At 38.5% G+C, this 17,417-nt stretch overlaps 1 protein-coding gene across 2 annotated transcripts in view; it reads left to right on the top strand.

The window, feature by feature from the left end:
* Positions 1-17,417, top strand: part of pof1b (POF1B actin binding protein) — a 39,590-nt gene that overhangs the window by 17,219 nt on the left and 4,954 nt on the right. For both annotated transcript variants that reach the window (XM_015029191.1, XM_015029192.1), the window contains exons 4-13: positions 7,709-7,983; positions 9,712-9,745; positions 9,950-10,030; positions 10,540-10,632; positions 11,592-11,705; positions 12,186-12,338; positions 12,548-12,667; positions 13,507-13,656; positions 15,082-15,152; positions 16,480-16,594. In XM_015029191.1, coding sequence (XP_014884677.1) covers positions 7,709-7,983; positions 9,712-9,745; positions 9,950-10,030; positions 10,540-10,632; positions 11,592-11,705; positions 12,186-12,338; positions 12,548-12,667; positions 13,507-13,656; positions 15,082-15,152; positions 16,480-16,594 — 1,206 coding nt within the window. The remainder of the gene's footprint in view (positions 1-7,708; positions 7,984-9,711; positions 9,746-9,949; positions 10,031-10,539; positions 10,633-11,591; positions 11,706-12,185; positions 12,339-12,547; positions 12,668-13,506; positions 13,657-15,081; positions 15,153-16,479; positions 16,595-17,417) is intronic.

The following is a 17,417-nucleotide window of genomic DNA, read 5'->3' as shown; positions in this document are numbered from 1 at the left end:
GCTCCAGCCTCTTGTGAGCCCGGTGGAACTCTAAAAATAGCATTAGCTTAATAAAATAATGGAATGTGCTTCTGTATCACCTGATTTTTTGTTTGTAAAAAAGCAAACAAAAGTGTAAGGCTACAAAATATATTCAACAAACTGATTTTTGCTGAGGATCTTTGCTAGGGTGCTAGCATATTAGCTTGATACCATTTCGATGTTTCTTGCTGATGGGTTGGTTGATAACATGTACTTTTTACATTCTGTTAATCATGTGATGACAGAACTTAGAGAAGTAGATGCTGACCTGTTTTATAAACTAAGCTCTTTGCTTTGAACACTGTAATTACTAATTACTAGTGGCATAGCTTAGCTCAGCGCTAAGCTCAAGTCTCTCCTCTGCTGAGTTTGGCCATAAGTTGTGGATCAGTTCCAGATTGACTTGTGAGGCCTGCAAAAGCCTTTAAAAAATTTTTTTTTACTATCAAACTGCTGATAAGAAATGTTCAACTGCCCTGCTTGGGGATGATAATGCAGCTGCAGCAGTCTGTAAATGCTTTAGTGAAAATCATGTGCTCTGTCAGTGTTTAAGAAGGCTCAGTTTAAAGCTGTCACACTTTGTTTAAATACTTCTGCTGACAGATAAGTTGCTTTAATTGGAAGTAAGGGCGACAGCCGCTGACTAATGTCTACTTCTCTTTGAGCTCTGCTGCAGAGAAGTACGGTCCTGCAGTGATTTCAGTCACATCATTTAGACTCCAGGACTAACTGAGTTTGGTAAACTGAGACCCACAGCAGCTTACTGTAGCTTTTTTTTGTTTCTGCTCCGCTATTTGTTTCCCCATTCCTTTGGAGAGTATTCCAGCTAAATTACAGGGCAGTGAAACAGGATGTCACTTTGTGGTGAGGAAGGGAACACAGAGTGTCATGTTCATAATTTTTACAGTCTGGAAATAAATCTTTCAAGTGTTTTAATTTGTTTTCAAGCCACCAATGAATCTCTATGGTAGATTTACAGCTTTGCCTTAACTGGAAATACTTAATGATTTTTACAGATTCTCAATAAACATCCAATCAAGTTAGCTTTACAAATTAGCTTTACAAATTTACTTTTGGTTAATTAACTTAATAATGAAAAGCTTGCCTGTATGGACGGTGATGCAGTATTAACAGTTTTACACTCTAAAATTCAGCATTTTTACTCTTGCCCCATATTTTTTTGCAGCTACATTGTGAGTGAAATGATACCTTAATCTTATTCTGCAGGAAGTTTTGGCTCTCAAAGCAGCTACAACTCATTGGGATCATTTGATTTTCTAAAATGAAGCTGGTGGACTAATTAAGTATTTGTATATTTAGTCTTGCAGCACTAACTGTCTTTCTAGCTTGGTTTTCCAGTCTGTCAACCTAAATGTTTTGTAATGTAATTCTGGTAAAGTAAACAGTTATGTTGACAGCTGGTGCATGAAGAAGAGATCTGTCACCAAGGTTTTGCTTGGCTGATGGTGAAAATCTGTAGATGTGAGAGATACCGAATTTGGCCCACAACCTTTTCTTGGAGTGGATTCATATTAGTGGTGCAACAATCACAACATGCCCATGTTTTCAATTCCTTTGATGAATGTTTGTCATTATTACTATTAGGGCTGCATGATATTGAAAAAACTCCTGATGTGATTCTTGTTTTTCTAACCCTTGCGACATGGAAAGAAATGTTCTGTTTAAAAGTAACCACTGAATAATTAACATGCCATCTTAGAAAAGGGTTTTCTTTCTAGAAGCTCCTTGCATCATTTGTGGTTTCTCTTCAGTTATTGTCATTGAGACAGCAAATATGTGGTTCTTTGTCCCTCTGCACCAGCTACCACACCAAAGAGAGTTCTCGACAATTTATCTTCGATATGTTTGCTTATTTATTTATTTATTTTTTTTAAGTGCGCATCAGGGTTGGTCTAGGAGAAATTGTTCTCCAGCCACCAGCCAGTTCTCTGTCCATCTCCAAGAAATATATTTTCTGATGTTTAGACATATTCCTGCACACGGAAAATTCCAGAAATGTTGCTCCATTTTCTACAACATAGACTCAGACATTTGCTCAGAGGGCTTGTTTTTATAGTTTTGCTGAAGTAAATGTGTTTGTTTAATATAAATGAGTCTTTCAAGTCAAATGGGTCACATCTGTGTTACTCAGATCACTGCATATCTGTAGCATGTAGCTGCTTCGGTGCAGGTTAAAGGCATGAGGCAGCAACATGCTGTTACACCTGTGTGATTCCTGGAATGATGATCCTTGCAGCTGAAAGGGCTTTGTTGGTTCATTGAACTATTTGTCTTCTGACCTTTTTAAAAAGTTTTAATCTGAAATCTGACAACTTTTTATTTCCTCTTTCTGTCTCTTTGTTGCTTGCAGAGAAATAGTTAAAGTTGATGCAATGAGAATGTCGTGATGGGAAACCTGTAACAAAATTGGGGAAAAAAAGGCTAATTTATTTTGCTGAGCATACTCACTGAAACACCTCAATGACTGGGAGATATTTTGATGTACTCCAGCACAAAGAAGCTCACAGAGACTCTAACAAAGAGCTTGTGTGGAAAGATGACTCCTCCTCTCTTCAATAACAACCTCTAGTGTTACTTGGGCACACAAAGTTCTGAGAGCCAGAATGGCACCGCAAGGTCCCCTGTCCCACAAACTGTGATAGAAAATCTGACTTTTGAGTTTTGGGATATAATTTGTTCTCAATCTGGAAAGAAAATGAATATATTTTAAATGTTTTTGGGCCAGATATTACCTGTCTGATTTCATTTACCAGCAAGCAGCTGATATTGTTTCTTATTGATATTGTACATGGATATTGTGTTGTTGCTCGGCGGTGCAGTTGGTTGTACTGTTGCCTTGCAACAAGAAGGTCCAGGCTCAGATCCCTGCCTCGTGTCTTTTTAACCAGAACCTGCATAGCAAGTACAAAATGTCTTCTTGCTGACAAAATCTTTTACTCCTTACATCTTCCGCTGTCTAAGTCACCTACCTGCTGCTAGCATTAGAGTTTACTTTAGGTTTGTCTTTCAAGATATGTTTAGGTTTAATTAAGTTAGGATCCCATCACAAAAAAGATTCTGTTCCCAGGCCAAGACTTGAACCTGTATGGCTTTGCGTTGTATAAATAAAGGCTGCTAAATGTGCTGTGACGCTTCAATGAATTCCACACTGTCTTTTTTATGTGTATGTACTTGTGGTTGTGTAATATCATAGAATTATTCATGAGTTTTAAAAAGAAAAGAGAATAATAAAATGTATGTGTTCATAAGACCTCTGGGCCATAAACGTTATGCTGTTGGCAAACCTCTTTGTTACAACAGACATAGTTGTAAAGAAAATGCATTTGTGAGATAAGTAGCAGAGTTGAGTGTGTGGACTTTTCCCTTTTGAACACTTACCAGATCCTCTGTGCTAGTGACAAAGAGCTAATTCAGCTGTTGACTTTTATCAGATTAGGTAAATGAAATCGGGCCCTAAGAGTCGAAATTTGTGATTGCCACTGGTTGTTGAATCCCACTGAGCTCTAAGTGGTGATATTGCCTCTAGTGATGACAAGTATTGTTGCAATAAAGGAGTAAAAAACAAAATGCACATTTTCTTATTTTTTTGTGACAAGCTAAACATATGGCGTTTTCCCAACTGATAATCCATTAGGTTCAGTTCGACTGAGGACCAGAATTGCAACCAAAGCCTGTTGGTGGCGCTGCCTCAAGAACTACGGAAGCAGTGCAACTACCTTCATCATAAAGCGTAAAAAATGGAGTGGTGTCAGATTTTAGCGGTTGTAAGATTTCTCTTTTGTCTTTGGCAAAAGACCACGAGTCATTTCTCCCAGTAGCATTAGACTCATTCCTTTGTTTGGTTGTTTACCCAGAATGCCCTGCGCTGTAGTTCGCGTCCTACTTTTGGAGCGGTCTCCATCCCGCTTGCTTTTCACACATGCATTCAAACCGCATCAGAGTTCACTTCAGGGTCCGTATCAGAGTTTGATTGCACATTCAATCAATGTCCCAAACTTTCTCGGCAAATTACCTACAGCGCAATTAAAACCGACTAAACACAGTTTCTGATTTTCATTTCAGAATTGCTGTTTTTGATCCTGTTAACCTTAAAGTTTAGATAAAGGTAAAGAACACAGTAGTACACATGTACAATGTGTACTATTGTTAGGGCTGACACCTACTGGTTGGTCTGGTTGGATAACAAGCTCTCACCCTAGAGCTGTGTAGTGTGCAGACTGGTTCATGATTCTTCTTTATCTCCACTCTCCCTTTTTCTACGGGTATGACAGGCATGTGTGTGAAGCTGACACACCCACCTCCATGTACTCTACTCCGCCATGTAAGCAGGCTTTGCTTTTTACACCTCTGCTGTTTGCATTTGCTCCAAACCATGTAAGAGATGCTCTTTTTCAAACCTGACACAGCGACGTCTGAGCTCTGCAGGATTATAGACCAGCCTGCAGGTTTTTATACCACGTTCTCTGCAGCCAGTCAGATACCACAGACATGTGTCATGGGAGTTTCTCCCATTGCCACCAAGCCCTTGTTCAAACACTGGAAACAGGTTCTGTTTTGATAGCGTGATACAATAACCTTCCCAGGTGTGGGAGTCGGCCCGTGTAAAATATCTTTTTAGTTGTGGGTAATTATTTGCATTTATCTTCATTAAGACCATCAACCACTTTGATGTGGTTTTTGATTTGTTCTTATCAGATACTCTAAATGGGTAATTTGGTTCTGATTGGATAGTCACAGTTTGGCAGGCAGTGCCAATGAATCAGTATCCAGATCTTTTGAATACTGATACTGTGCTGACTCATGAAGTCATCGCTAGGATTTACAGGGAGGAAAACGTTTTGTCTTTAACTGAAGGAAACATGGTTTGCCAGTGAGACAAAGTCTTACAGTTCAGACATTTGTTAATTGCACCACGCTGATTTGCTGACTTTTTACAATCTTTGCTTTACCATTCTGCTTTAAATATCTCTAGATATTCAGCTCATTCCACAGTTCTTCAGTAAGATTTACATGTTGCTAGTGAGATTGAGATGATTGATTCATCAATCATTTGTCCGTAGGTTTGGGATCTTGGTGACAGACCGTATGATGACTCATTGCTAGTTTTCTGGTACATTTTTTTATTTCAATTCAAATAGTGCGTGATGTCTGGAAGGTGCTTGTTGATATATTTTGCCGTCATCTTACACCAGTGTATTTTATGTATGCATGAGTAGCACACAGCAGGCTTTTTCACAAGACTTAAAGCAGGAAACAGTTGGAGTTTGAAACACTCAAGTATTTTTTGCCACCTGATTGAATGGGTTGTGCCATGTAGAAATTCCTACAGTCCCGTTTCATTCTGTCCTCCCCGTAAACGGTGTCTGAAGGACAAAACTCAGCATCCCTGGAGTTCATCTCATCCAATCTCTGAATTTCCAGTTAAACAGCAACCTATTTCCTATTGAGGTGCAAACTAACACATCCATCTGCAATACATTCCTGTGTAGCATTAGCAAGTTTATTTATATTGCACTGAAAAGTTGTCACCGTGTTCAGTGGGAACCTGTCATGACATTCACTCATTCCATGAAGTGTGGAATTCTGTCTGGTCATTTTCCATCAACCTCTACATTGTTTCTTGTTGTACCATTAGTGCAAAAATTTGAATTGATAGTAAACAGTAACACTTGCTAAATGAACTAAATCCAGTGTTTGGAAACAGTGAGAGAAGTACTGTAGGCGGTTCTTGGGTGGTCTTTGATTGTAGATCTTGCTCTGTAATTTCTCCTGTCTTCTGTTGTAGTGTAGTATTGTGTCTGCAACTCTTTCATACCTCCATCCTTACTCTTTGTCAGCTGTTTCACATTCATTTAATCAGATTCCTGGTTTGCTTGCAACTTTTGTTAGATCTACCTCCATATTTATTTTTCTCCAGTCTCCTGCTTGTTTGCATTCACTTAATTCTTAATACATGTCTGAGAATTTCGTTCCTTCTGCTTGCATTTTTGTCCTCCACGTCAACAAAAACTCTTTGGACTTTTGAATTAAAAGCTGAAGCACAATTAACAGACTCAAGCATTTGATCTCTTTCTTGTGCTCTTACTCTGCCCGAATAGTTTTCTCTCCAAATAAGGACAAACCACAGTAAATCACTGTCTATCTGGTCTGTGCAGAAGTAAGAGACCACTTGACTTTAGTCTGCTAATCTCAACCACTAGGAACTAATAACTTTCAAGACTAATCTAAATGAATAAAAATGTAATTTCTTGTTTCTTAAAAATTAATGAATATTTGGATCAACCCTTATCGTCGTTTCACTCCAAGTTTCATTCAAAAGTTGGCAACCCTTGTTAGTGAGGGTAGTATTATTTTAGTATTCAGCCAGTAAACATTCAAAAAAATGTGCAGGTTTAATGTGAGAACTTGTAACACATTGAAAAGGAGGGGGTCAGAAATATCAAAATGTTTCAAGCAAATGACAGTCCTTGACTTGTTTTTGTATCTTATGTACAAATCTTGCAGTACAGTTTTAATGTGTTGCCCTAATGTTGGTGAACAGACACATTTTTGTTTCTCACAGATAAAAAGGCCAGCCATAAACGTGAGACCAATGTCTCATGTTTTTTAACAGTGAGAAAACCTTACGACTAGAAAACTCCTTCAGTTTAGAGTCTTGAAGGAGTCGCTGTGCTGTTTGTATGAATGGTCTACAGCAGCTCAACTCTGGGAGTTTACAGAAGTGATGATGAGAGCTGACTGCTTCACACAACTCTGTCGCTACATGTTAAACTGGAGTCTGTTTGGCTCTGATTGTCTGTAGGTTTCAGTTTTATTGTGAAGCGTGGCGTTGGCTTGATTCACGGCTACATATTAAATTGCTGATGTTGTCATTAGCTGGAAGCATTACCTTCTACATGCTGGTCCTCTGCTTCATGGTTCTCTCTCTTTCTCTTTCACTAAAGTTCCTTCCAATGAAACATTTTGCTTCCAGTTATACTTCAGCAGTTTTGGGAAAGCCCTTTAAAATGACATCATGTCAGCGCTACTACGACGAGCCAAATAAATGAATCACTAGAAGAACTAGAGGGTGCCAATTTTTTCAGAAATTCCTCTGGATCTTCTTTGTGATTCGTCCAGCAACCATTTTGTAGTTGGCTTCTTGTTCATAGATATTTTCTCCTCTGCTCTGACTTTCACAGTGTAACTTGTGAGCAAGGATCTAATTAGTCTGACCAAAGCTCTGACCTCAACCTCTGAAATCCAACAACTTGGGGGATGACCAGGAATGCAGACTGCTAGTCGTGACTGCACATTAGTGACTGCTTCGTATTGCTCTTTTGAAACCGTAGATGGAAATCTCAGCAGTTTTTGTTGAGCTTTATGGAGAGTTTACATGGATGAAGCAGCTTAAATATGGACTTTGGGTCATCCAGTCACAAGTCTACATACACTTATCACTGGCATGAATGCCATAATAATTTCAGTTTTTGTAAATTTAGTCTATTTAAAAGTAAAAATTGTTATAACTCAGGATAGATTTTCTCTAATCCAAACAGGATTAACATTTACGCACACAAGCTGCCACTATTTGGCCAAGATGCGGAGAAACTTAATTGTTTTTCATGGCCAAGGTCCTGGTATGTTTCTGGCTGCAAATTTGATCAAAGTTTTGTGTGTGCTCCAGGACGACGTGAAAGTCGAATTGGAAGCGAGCGAGGACGGGGAGGAAGATGAGTACCAGCCTGGTTCTGCAGTGGTTGAAGAAGTGGAGATTGTCAACATCATTCAGCAGAAAGCTCCATCGGTGAAGCAGAAATTCTCCATGTCAGAGCAGAGGGAGACGCTGGAGCCAACGAAACTGGACACGCGTTACTTTGGCGAACTGCTGGCAGATGTCTACAGGAAGAACTGCGATATCCACTCCTACATCTTCGATAACGTGTCCAAGATCCGCGGACAGTAAGTGCAAGTTACATACATATATATATATATATATATATATATATATATATATATGTGTGTGTGTATTTGTATATATGTGTATTTTTGTGAGTCATGATAAAGTAAACAAAGCACATTTCTTGACATTATATTCCTAAATTGAATAACTCATTTGAGAGACCCAGTGTCATGAGTCGGTATTCCTGTTGTGACGGTTTTGTGTTTCATTAGAATAGACCAATTCACTGGTCTGTGAAGAGTGTATTTGTTTGCTTTGATTTTTAATTTAATTTACAAGTGGAGATAATTTTATTTTCATATAGTAAAACTATTGAAACTGTTAACACCATAAAACAAGTTTTAAATCTTATTTCAAGATCATAAGTAGACATTGCCACGGTAACGTGAGGTTAAAATGTTTTGTTGATCTAACGAGAAAAAGATACCGATGCTAGGCTCATGATGTCTGAACATAAGGTACATAACTTCTCTCCTTAAAAATATATTTCTGTTAACGAGTGGTAGAGTCATTAACAGAATGACATTAACATAAAAACTTGCTTATCTACAGAAATCTTGCTTAGCTGCTTGAAAATTATATTCCTGAAGATTTTGGATTTGTCAATGCATAGTAACACTGCAAAACACTGAAAACCATGGGGTTCAACAATTGGCTAAAATCGGTAAACCATTATCCATGAAAAATACATTTTTTAATAAAACATTGCATTTTTCACAGGAAACTTTGTGAATCCAAATAAGTAAACATGCGAGACATCTCCTTTTAGTCCTTGGGAGCTTGTTGTCTTTTTGACTCAAACTCACTGCACACAACCTTCATAACCTTAGAGATGAGTTGATAACATTGATATCATAGTTTCATTTTGTTGACATCTAATGAAGCCGATGCCAAGTAAACAACCACAGGGAGGGCTTGGCCACTTGCCTGCAGTGGTTCATCTGCAGCTTGTTCAAACAGGTTGGAGTCGAGTTTCAGTCGTTCCCATTATCCAGAGTTTTACATACGACTTCTGCAGACTCAGCAGGTGGTCTGCTGTTTCAGTGTGGGAAATTTAGAGACTTAGGAGAAAAAGTCGGTTCTCTATTAATCCTTGGGTGTCTAAAGTTGCAGCCAAATAGGAAACCGAATAGATTCATGAATTTGTTAGTAGACTTAAAGGATGCAAAAAAAATACTTAAGGGGTGTTCTTTAATTTAGTCAAACACAACATTACATTGTGGAAATCTTACACTTCACGTCAAGGTATTTAAAGCAAAAAAAGTGCAAATATAAAGCGTGAAGCTTCAGAGACGCATGCAATATAAAGGTCCCAGGGCCCAAATCTGGCCTGCCATACCTTTTCATGTGGCCCTCTAGACTCTGGAGACCCTTCATGGTTCAAGTTCAGTTGTGCAGCAGAAATATAAATGTAACAGAGCAGAAACACACAAGTCATGAAATGACAATATTTAAGTCATGGTAAGGATGCTTCTAGGTCAGATAATAGTTGCAATGTTACAATGTCACAATGTTGTCTTAAACTTCATTTATGTCCAATTTTGATGTGTACTGATATTAAGACCGATATGTTTTGTTTCACCTGCCTCCCTCTGTGTTCACCTGAGATTCCTGGAATACTGCAAGAACAAATATCAGTTTTCTGTGCAGGCGCACACTTTCGTCATTCATCTCCCTCCAAGCTATGCTGCCTACCTCACTTTGTTTTTCCTCTCTGTGTGTCACAGGAAACACACTCTGAATTTCTCCAGCGACCTAAAGGTGAGAGCCGCGTCTGAGCTGAGCTCTTGAGACAATTAAATACCTTAAAGATCAGCTGTGTACATAACAGACAAGAATCAGTCAGTTATATTAAATAAAATTTCCTCTCTACACCTTATCTGATCAGAAACAATCAATACTGATGTAATCTCCTGTTTGTATGAGGCGGTGAATATGTGCTGAGTTGCGTCTCTCTGTGTGCAGGGTGAGACACAGGAGGTGGAGTCTCTGATTCCCAAAGGAGCCAACGAACTGACCAAGCAGCAGATGCGCTACCTGCTGGAGGTGAGATACACAGAAAATACTCCAACACATTTTAATGAATAAATAATAAACTATTATTGCTTATTTGCATTCTCGTTCCAGTGCCTGCAGCCATAGTTTGCTTTCACAGTAGGGCTTTTCATTCCTCAGAGCTGTTTGGTTCAGATGGAGAGAGGACTGAACTTTAACCAGGCTTCTCATAGATTTTGGTTCAGAGACAGAACTATAGGTTATGTACCTGTAGTCCTGGTAGAAAAGAAAGTACATCCCTTTTATATAGCTCAAAGTGTACATAGTTTATAAAACATTTACAAAAATGTAAAAGACGGCAGTAAAACAGCATTTTCTCTTACCTGATAAACTTGATGCTCAAAAACAACATGAGCATTCAGTCCAATGGCCCGGCTGTCAGCTGGACCTGTTATTTATATAAATATGACCTGTTATTTCCTGTGATCCTCCATTAGGGCAGGAGAATGATAAGAACCTGTCTGATATTAACTCGCCTCTCACATCTGGCTGTGTTTCAGACTCGTTTCACTGCAGAGAAGAGCATGCGTCTGCTGCTCTCCACCTTCAGCAGCCTGAGAGAGGAGCTGATGCAGATGTCTGAGGACATGCGGGTGAGAGCCGTCATCATTGAGGCAGGGGCAAGGTGTGGTGACTCAGCTCAACCATAATGGAGCCCTACAAAAAACATCAGCTTCTGTTTCATTTTCTTTTTGCTGACGGGTAATTGAGGAGTAACATGAAGGCAAACATGAAGGTAGAAAAAGAAAACTAGGCAGATTTAAAAGTGTGTTGGGATAATTGCTGCTGCTGCTGCTGCTGACTAGTAACTCGACAGATTTCAAATGTAGTGGAGTTAAAATTTTCCCAAACAATAGAGGTTTAGTTGCAGATCATTACTTAGCATAAATAGTATTCTGCAGATTGACCTGGAAAACGTCAAATCTGTTGGTTTTGCACAGCATAAGCTGTCAAAACAAGCAGAAAGCCGAATTTCATTAAACCATTGAAACCTCAGCTAATAATCAGGAACTAAAATAATTTAGTTGCAGCTCCACTTCAGAGATGTTTTCAGAAAATGTCTGTGAAAATCCCAGCTGTTCCTGCTGTGTTAACATGCTGTTCAGCCTCCTGAAGGTGCTGTTAAAACCTGTACGGATTAAACTTTACCTTTATTTTCTTTTTTCATGATTAAGATTTTTTTTAAATGAATCAGTTTTAGCAACAAAATCCTGTACCAATAACCTCAAACTCTATTTTTTAAAGAGAAAATCTCTGCAGTAGTGTGTGTGGAGTCGGGACATGATGTCCTCTCTGCTCAGGCCAGACATAAAACGCCTCGCAAAGTTAACGTTAGCATGTCGCACAAACAAACCAGCATGGCTGGAAATTTATTTTCATATTTTCCTTTCCATTCTTTCTGCAAACAAGAAACCTGATCAATTGTGCAATGTTATTGATGAGGTTTCATTCCAGTAAAAATGTGGTTTTACAGCTTATGCAGATTCTAGAATAAACTGCATTTCTGTCCTGAAAACTACCAACAGGTGTGTGTGTATGTGTGTGTTCACAGCGTCTGGAAAGTGAGAAGGAGTCTTTGGAAAGAGATCTGGCTTTCAAAGCAGACCAGGCTCTGCAGTATGAGTCCCTCATAGAGAACGTCAGAGAGAGCAACAACAAGCTGCAGGTACTGTCATTCAAGTGATCTAATGATTCTAATCAGATCATGTGATGTATGAGCTTAATTTATTACATTTGAACCCAAACTAAACCAAAGTCATATCACATGTAGCCCTCTTCAGTTTTTTTTTTTTTTCTTCCGGTTGAATCATTGAATGTGTGGATAATTATTCCCTCGTGGTTTTGGATGGAAATGTGTTAAATTTATTGCTACAGACATATTTGAATAAGATACGTGTGTTACTACAGTCCAGGGTGGAAAGACATCAGCAATATCCCACATTAAAATTAACTGTTGACAGACAAACTGAACATCAACTTCAGAGGGCGAGTGATGACCCAGTCAAAGTCCACATCTCAACAAGTTCTGTAGTTGGACTACAGGGAGGAGCTGTACGAAGCAATTTTTTAGTTTATGGATTTTTATTTAAGTTACGACCTTTCCGAATAAAGTATTTAAGTGAAGAGTTTGTGTGTTTTTGTGCAGCTGTCCCTGAAGGAAGCCCAAGCGTCCCAGCGTTCCCTGGAGAGTCAGCTCTCCGCTTGCCGAAGCAGCGACTCGGTCGGCAGCTTCAAGATCAGAGAGCTGGAGGGAAGAATGAGAGGACTGGAGAAGGAGAATGAGATGCTCAAACAGAAGGTAGAGGTCAACTTCCTCCAAACCATGGACTATCCATCCATAAAGAAATCTGATTGGCTTAAATATAGATTAATGTTTTCTTGTGGACACTTTCTGTTGTGATGGATGACAAAAAAAAATCCATTGAATTCATTAGGGTTTGTTATATTATGTTTATTTATTTTGATCTGTTTCCTTACATTTTTTGTCCGTCTGTCTGTTTTGTTAAGCTGGTCGGACAATCCAGCAACGGCAACCTGCACCTCAAAACGGAGGCGCTGACTCAGCACTACAGGCAGGAGCTGGAGACCCTGAAGACAGAAAGAGACAGAGAGATAGAGAAACTGAGGGTAAGATGCAAAAAAAAAAGAAAAAAAATACAAACAAAGCAGGCTTGAAAACATCTTGCTAAAAAGTCACAGTAGTTTAAAGTGAAATCTTAGAAGACCTGTGTAGAAGTTAGATTTGTACATTTTGTGATCATTAATTCCTTGCTGTCATTTTGGGTCCAGTTTGGTCAAACTTGACAAAACATAGCAGATCTACAACTTCTTAAGAAATGTGTGAACTGCAAACAAATATAGCAAAACTGTAAAATGCCAATTATGACCAACCATCCTCCTCCTCTAGCTAGCGATCGATCTAGCTAGCTAGTTATCTAGTCACAGCTACATGTCTAGCTAGCTCCACCTTCCTTCCTTACTTATCTTTTTTCTACCTCTCTTGCTTTATATTTTTATTTAATTTATTTCTAATTCCCATCCTTTCTTCTTTCTTAGTTTTTTCTTCTTTTCTTTCTGTTTTCATTCTTTGCATCCTTGTTTTGTATTTTCTTGCTTTTTTTCTTTGTCTCTATCTCCTTTCTTTCCTTGCTCTCCTTCCCTGTTTCCTTCCTACCTTCTTTTCTCTGTTTTCCTTCCCTCCTTCCTTCCTGTCTTATTTCCCCCCCCCTTTTTTTTGATTAATAACTGAGTAAATGTATGTTATACTGTAAACTCATAGTTTACATTTATACTTTGAAAAATTTAACTCTTTTAATTTTGAGTGTGGACTTAATAATTAGTTGGAACATTTGTATGTAGAAAAGTGCTTGTGATGAAGATTTAGTAACTTTTTCCCTTTACATGGCTGAATAAAATCTGCATGTTTTTGCTTATTCTTTCCCTCCTCTCACTGTGATGGGCCTCAGTCTCAGATATCGAAGTTGCAGATGCAGATAACCACAACCAACACCACTACCACCAAGTCCTCATCCGCAGAGAGCTCTCTCCAGCTGAAGATTTCAGAGCTGCTGTCCAAGTTGGAGCAGCGGGAGATCACCATCAAGCAAAAGGAGGAGGTTTGAAACATTCAACACCTCTTTCACTGTAATGTTTCACCTCAGATATTGATCTAATCTACTGGAGATCAACAACAACAAAAAAACAATATTTCATCTCTTAGAGTTTAAACCTTTCCTAAATTTAGGGTAAAATGTGGAAACACTTCTTTGCCTTCCCTCTATCCCCTCTATCGGGGGTCCGAATGTGCAATAAACACAAAGCAGCATGAAAACAACTCTACTGTTATCAGAACCACAGTATGAAGCTGCACCACCATGCTTGAGAGATGGTTCAGTCCATGTAGGAGCTTCACATACTCGTCCTCTTTGTGGTCTAAGAGCTCGATCTTTGTACAGAACAATCATCTGGCCTGTCCATATCAGCAGATTTAAGTTGAGGTTGAAGGTGTTTATTTTGTACTGAGCTTGCTCAGCAGCCTCTTGGTAAATGTTGCTGTTAAACTGACATCGTTGTGGACAGCCCTGGTGGCTCCCAGGTTGTTCCAGAAGCTGTTTAAGTCAGAAACGTAGAGCAAACCAACCAAATCAAATAAAAGTTCCCATTTTTGGCAAGAAGTCAGTAAAAGTAAAGTTTAAATATATCTTATGTACAACTTTATAATATTTGCACCCTGGTAAACCATTTACAGCTAAACAATGCCTATTGGAATACTTAGGCAGCAGTTGGCACACTTCTGCTATTAGCATAAGTATTTTTTTGTTTAGCTCAGCTTTCCTAAAAAACTAAGCAAAGTTTTCCTTTTTTTTTTTTTTTTTTTTTTTTTTTAACATTTAAAATAACTATCTTCTGATACTTTTACAGATTCAAACATTATAAGTTCTTAGAATACCAGTAGCTGTAAACGGCTTGGGAACGGCTTGCCGGCTCATGACCCAGACAGAGTGGTGAGGAGTTTGGCTCTTGAATGGGGGATAAAAGTTTACTACTCGCAAAAAACAATCATTTTAAAAGCTGGTGAGAATATTGTCTATGTAGAATATTAATATAATAAGGAAAATAACCTGGAGGTTGATGGACTTACTACCTTATATTAAATAATGTCAGCAGCTGGCACTTAGAAGCACAACACCTGTGTTTTTTTTTTTTTTTAATTACTTCAGAGGTTAGCTTTCTGGTCCAACTGCATTCTGAGGTTTCAACATTTTTTTCTGTTCAACCAATTAAAGCACATAAATATTCGTCTTATCAAGCTTCATCAGACACCTACGCCACAGTTTGTAGCGCCTGAGGTGAGTTCAATTGACTGGAAAACGAGGATTAATTCCTTAAAACATGCAAGAGGGAAATGATGGTCTCTGTAGAACTTATGAGACATATTTCAGAGAGTATTAAACTGTTTCTTGTGGTCAGGAGTTCCTTGTTCAGCCTTTTTTTCTGAAACTGATTGAACTTTGTTGACTTTGAGCTCTCTTTGCCTTCAGGAGATCAGAAGACTGTTGATGGAGAGGAACGACAGCTCCAAGAACGTCACCAAGACAATTATCACCAAGAGGTACAGCAGTCACGCGGCACACTGCTGACCTGAAATCACTTATTAACTTTGTGAAGTATTTAGTTTAAGCCAGAGGTTCCCAAACTGTGGGGCGCGCCCCCTAGAGGGGGCGCCGTGTCATTGCAGGGGGGGCGCGGGAAGCCGTCTGGATGAAAAAAAAAAAACATGAACACTGTATGCGCTGGGTTTTTACCTTAGAATGGCCAACTCTCTGTTATTCCTATGTCAATTTGATACAGTAGAGGCTTCCACACTTCCCATATCTGTGTCCTCTGTCACTTTTATCAGCAGTTAAAACTGTTTAATCCGTTGTTAACATGTTGTAACCTGTTTTTCCGAGCCGCCTTTAAACGCAACATGAGCGCTACGACGCTATCGCTGGGTTTCCACCTGTGAAGGAGACCTGCTGCTGCTGTGCGGAGCTACGTAGGTTTGTGTTAGAATCATGGCAGCAAACCAGCAAAACGCAAAGAACTTTTCACAGTTTTTCCCTTCAAACTAACCGACTGAGTTGAGTAAAGCTGTTGGATGCAGGTAATGTTAGCTAAAAGATGACTAGCTAATATCAATACAGACCCTTAAGCTTAACAAGTAGCTTGTAGGCTACCGAAGTTGGAGTCTATTTTCAGCTACGTACATTCATTTTGCCCCCAAAAATGTCGCCACCCCCTCCTCCACACGCGTCGTTTCAACCAGACAGCTACTTGTAATCCATAGGGGGGGGCGCAGAAAATGTTTGGAAACCACTGGGGGGGCGCAGAAGAAAAAGTTTGGAAACCACTGGCTTAAGCAAAGATGGGAATCATTTCATTCAGTTTAGTCTAAGAATCAACACAAAGCTCTAAATTTCTCAGTTTATGTCATGTAAAATACATTATACAAGTTATTACACAGTATAATAGTTGACAGTTTATGGGCCATATGCCATATTAACCAGTCAGAATTCAACTATGTTGTGGGTTAATGTGTGTATTATATTATTTCCTGTACACATCAAAAATTAGCCAAAGGTCGTTGATGATTTCGTACAATGTGTTTCAATATTTCATTTGGTGTTGATTCACAGTAAAGTTTTCTGAAATGACAAACGGTTTTCCATTCATATCGCAGTTCAATCTGTTGTTCAAATTAATTCAGATCCATCTAATTCAAACGTAGAACTGAGTTGGATTATAGTGGAACACAAAATGATTTGTCAGATGTCTCCTCTGCCTCCTAAGTCACAACTGGGTGAATATCATTGAATAGATTACTATACTCACATCACAAGTTTACATTAAGCACACTAAAACGAGTCCCATGGTTCTCCATGTGTTTGGCTGTGCAGGTACAGGAACCAGTACCCGATCCTTGGTCTGCTTAGCGACGACTACCAGGCCACTTCACCTGTTAAAGAGGCCAAAACCATCGTCATCGAGAGAACCGGAGAGATGATCAAACAGGTATAAGGGTGGAAGGAGAGGCCTGCTGAGAAACCTGCTTAATTTGAGGCATGGAGTCATGTTCCTTTTTAGTTAGTGAAAACTTTAACTTGAGCCAAATGGCTCAGAGTTTTCTCTTTTATTAAAAGGAAGCTCATATTAGACCTTTTTTAAAGGTGATGTGTCTAATAAAAATTGAATTCTTTAAAGTATACTAAACCATCAACCTTTTTAAATAAAATTAATAATTGCCTTAATTGTTACCAATCAGTTTAACTTTGTATTAAAATTTAAACTGCACCAAGTAAGACTACAGATTAAAGCCAGCTGGAGGAGAACATCTGTATCATTAAAGATCTCCCTCTGACTGTTAACCCAGAACTAAAATGATTATTTTTTAAATAGATGTTTGTATCCAAATCACAAACCACCTACATCCTCTATGTTGGGGCAACAAGGCTTGCTTTAGATTATAGAACAAACCTGTAATGATTCCACCTTGTGGTGAATGTTTGCTACTGCAGAAAGTTTAAGGGTTTGGGACAAAAATCCAATAAATAGATGATGTTTTATAAATGTGGGGGGAAAAAAATTAATACTTTCAGGGAATTTTCTGTTTTCCACAAATTTCTAATGGCAGGTATTTTATTTACTTATTGTGTTTTATGTCAAAGCAGCCAGACCATTTTAACTATTGAAGTTATTTTGATGAAGATAGCGGTATTTTTGTGAATATGAGGTGGACAAAAAAAAAAAAAAAAAAAAAAAAAAAAAAAAAAAAAAAAAAAACCGAAAAAATGAAAAAACAAAAATAAAAAAAACCAAAAAAAAAAAAAATTTTTTT

Source organism: Poecilia latipinna, unplaced genomic scaffold, assembly GCF_001443285.1.
Source record: "Poecilia latipinna isolate Pla-1442-1.1 unplaced genomic scaffold, P_latipinna-1.0 Scaffold146, whole genome shotgun sequence".
NCBI classification, from domain to species: Eukaryota; Metazoa; Chordata; class Actinopteri; order Cyprinodontiformes; family Poeciliidae; genus Poecilia; species Poecilia latipinna.
Note: the sequence above shows the minus strand (reverse complement) of the source record. Positions and strands in the feature narration are given on the sequence as shown.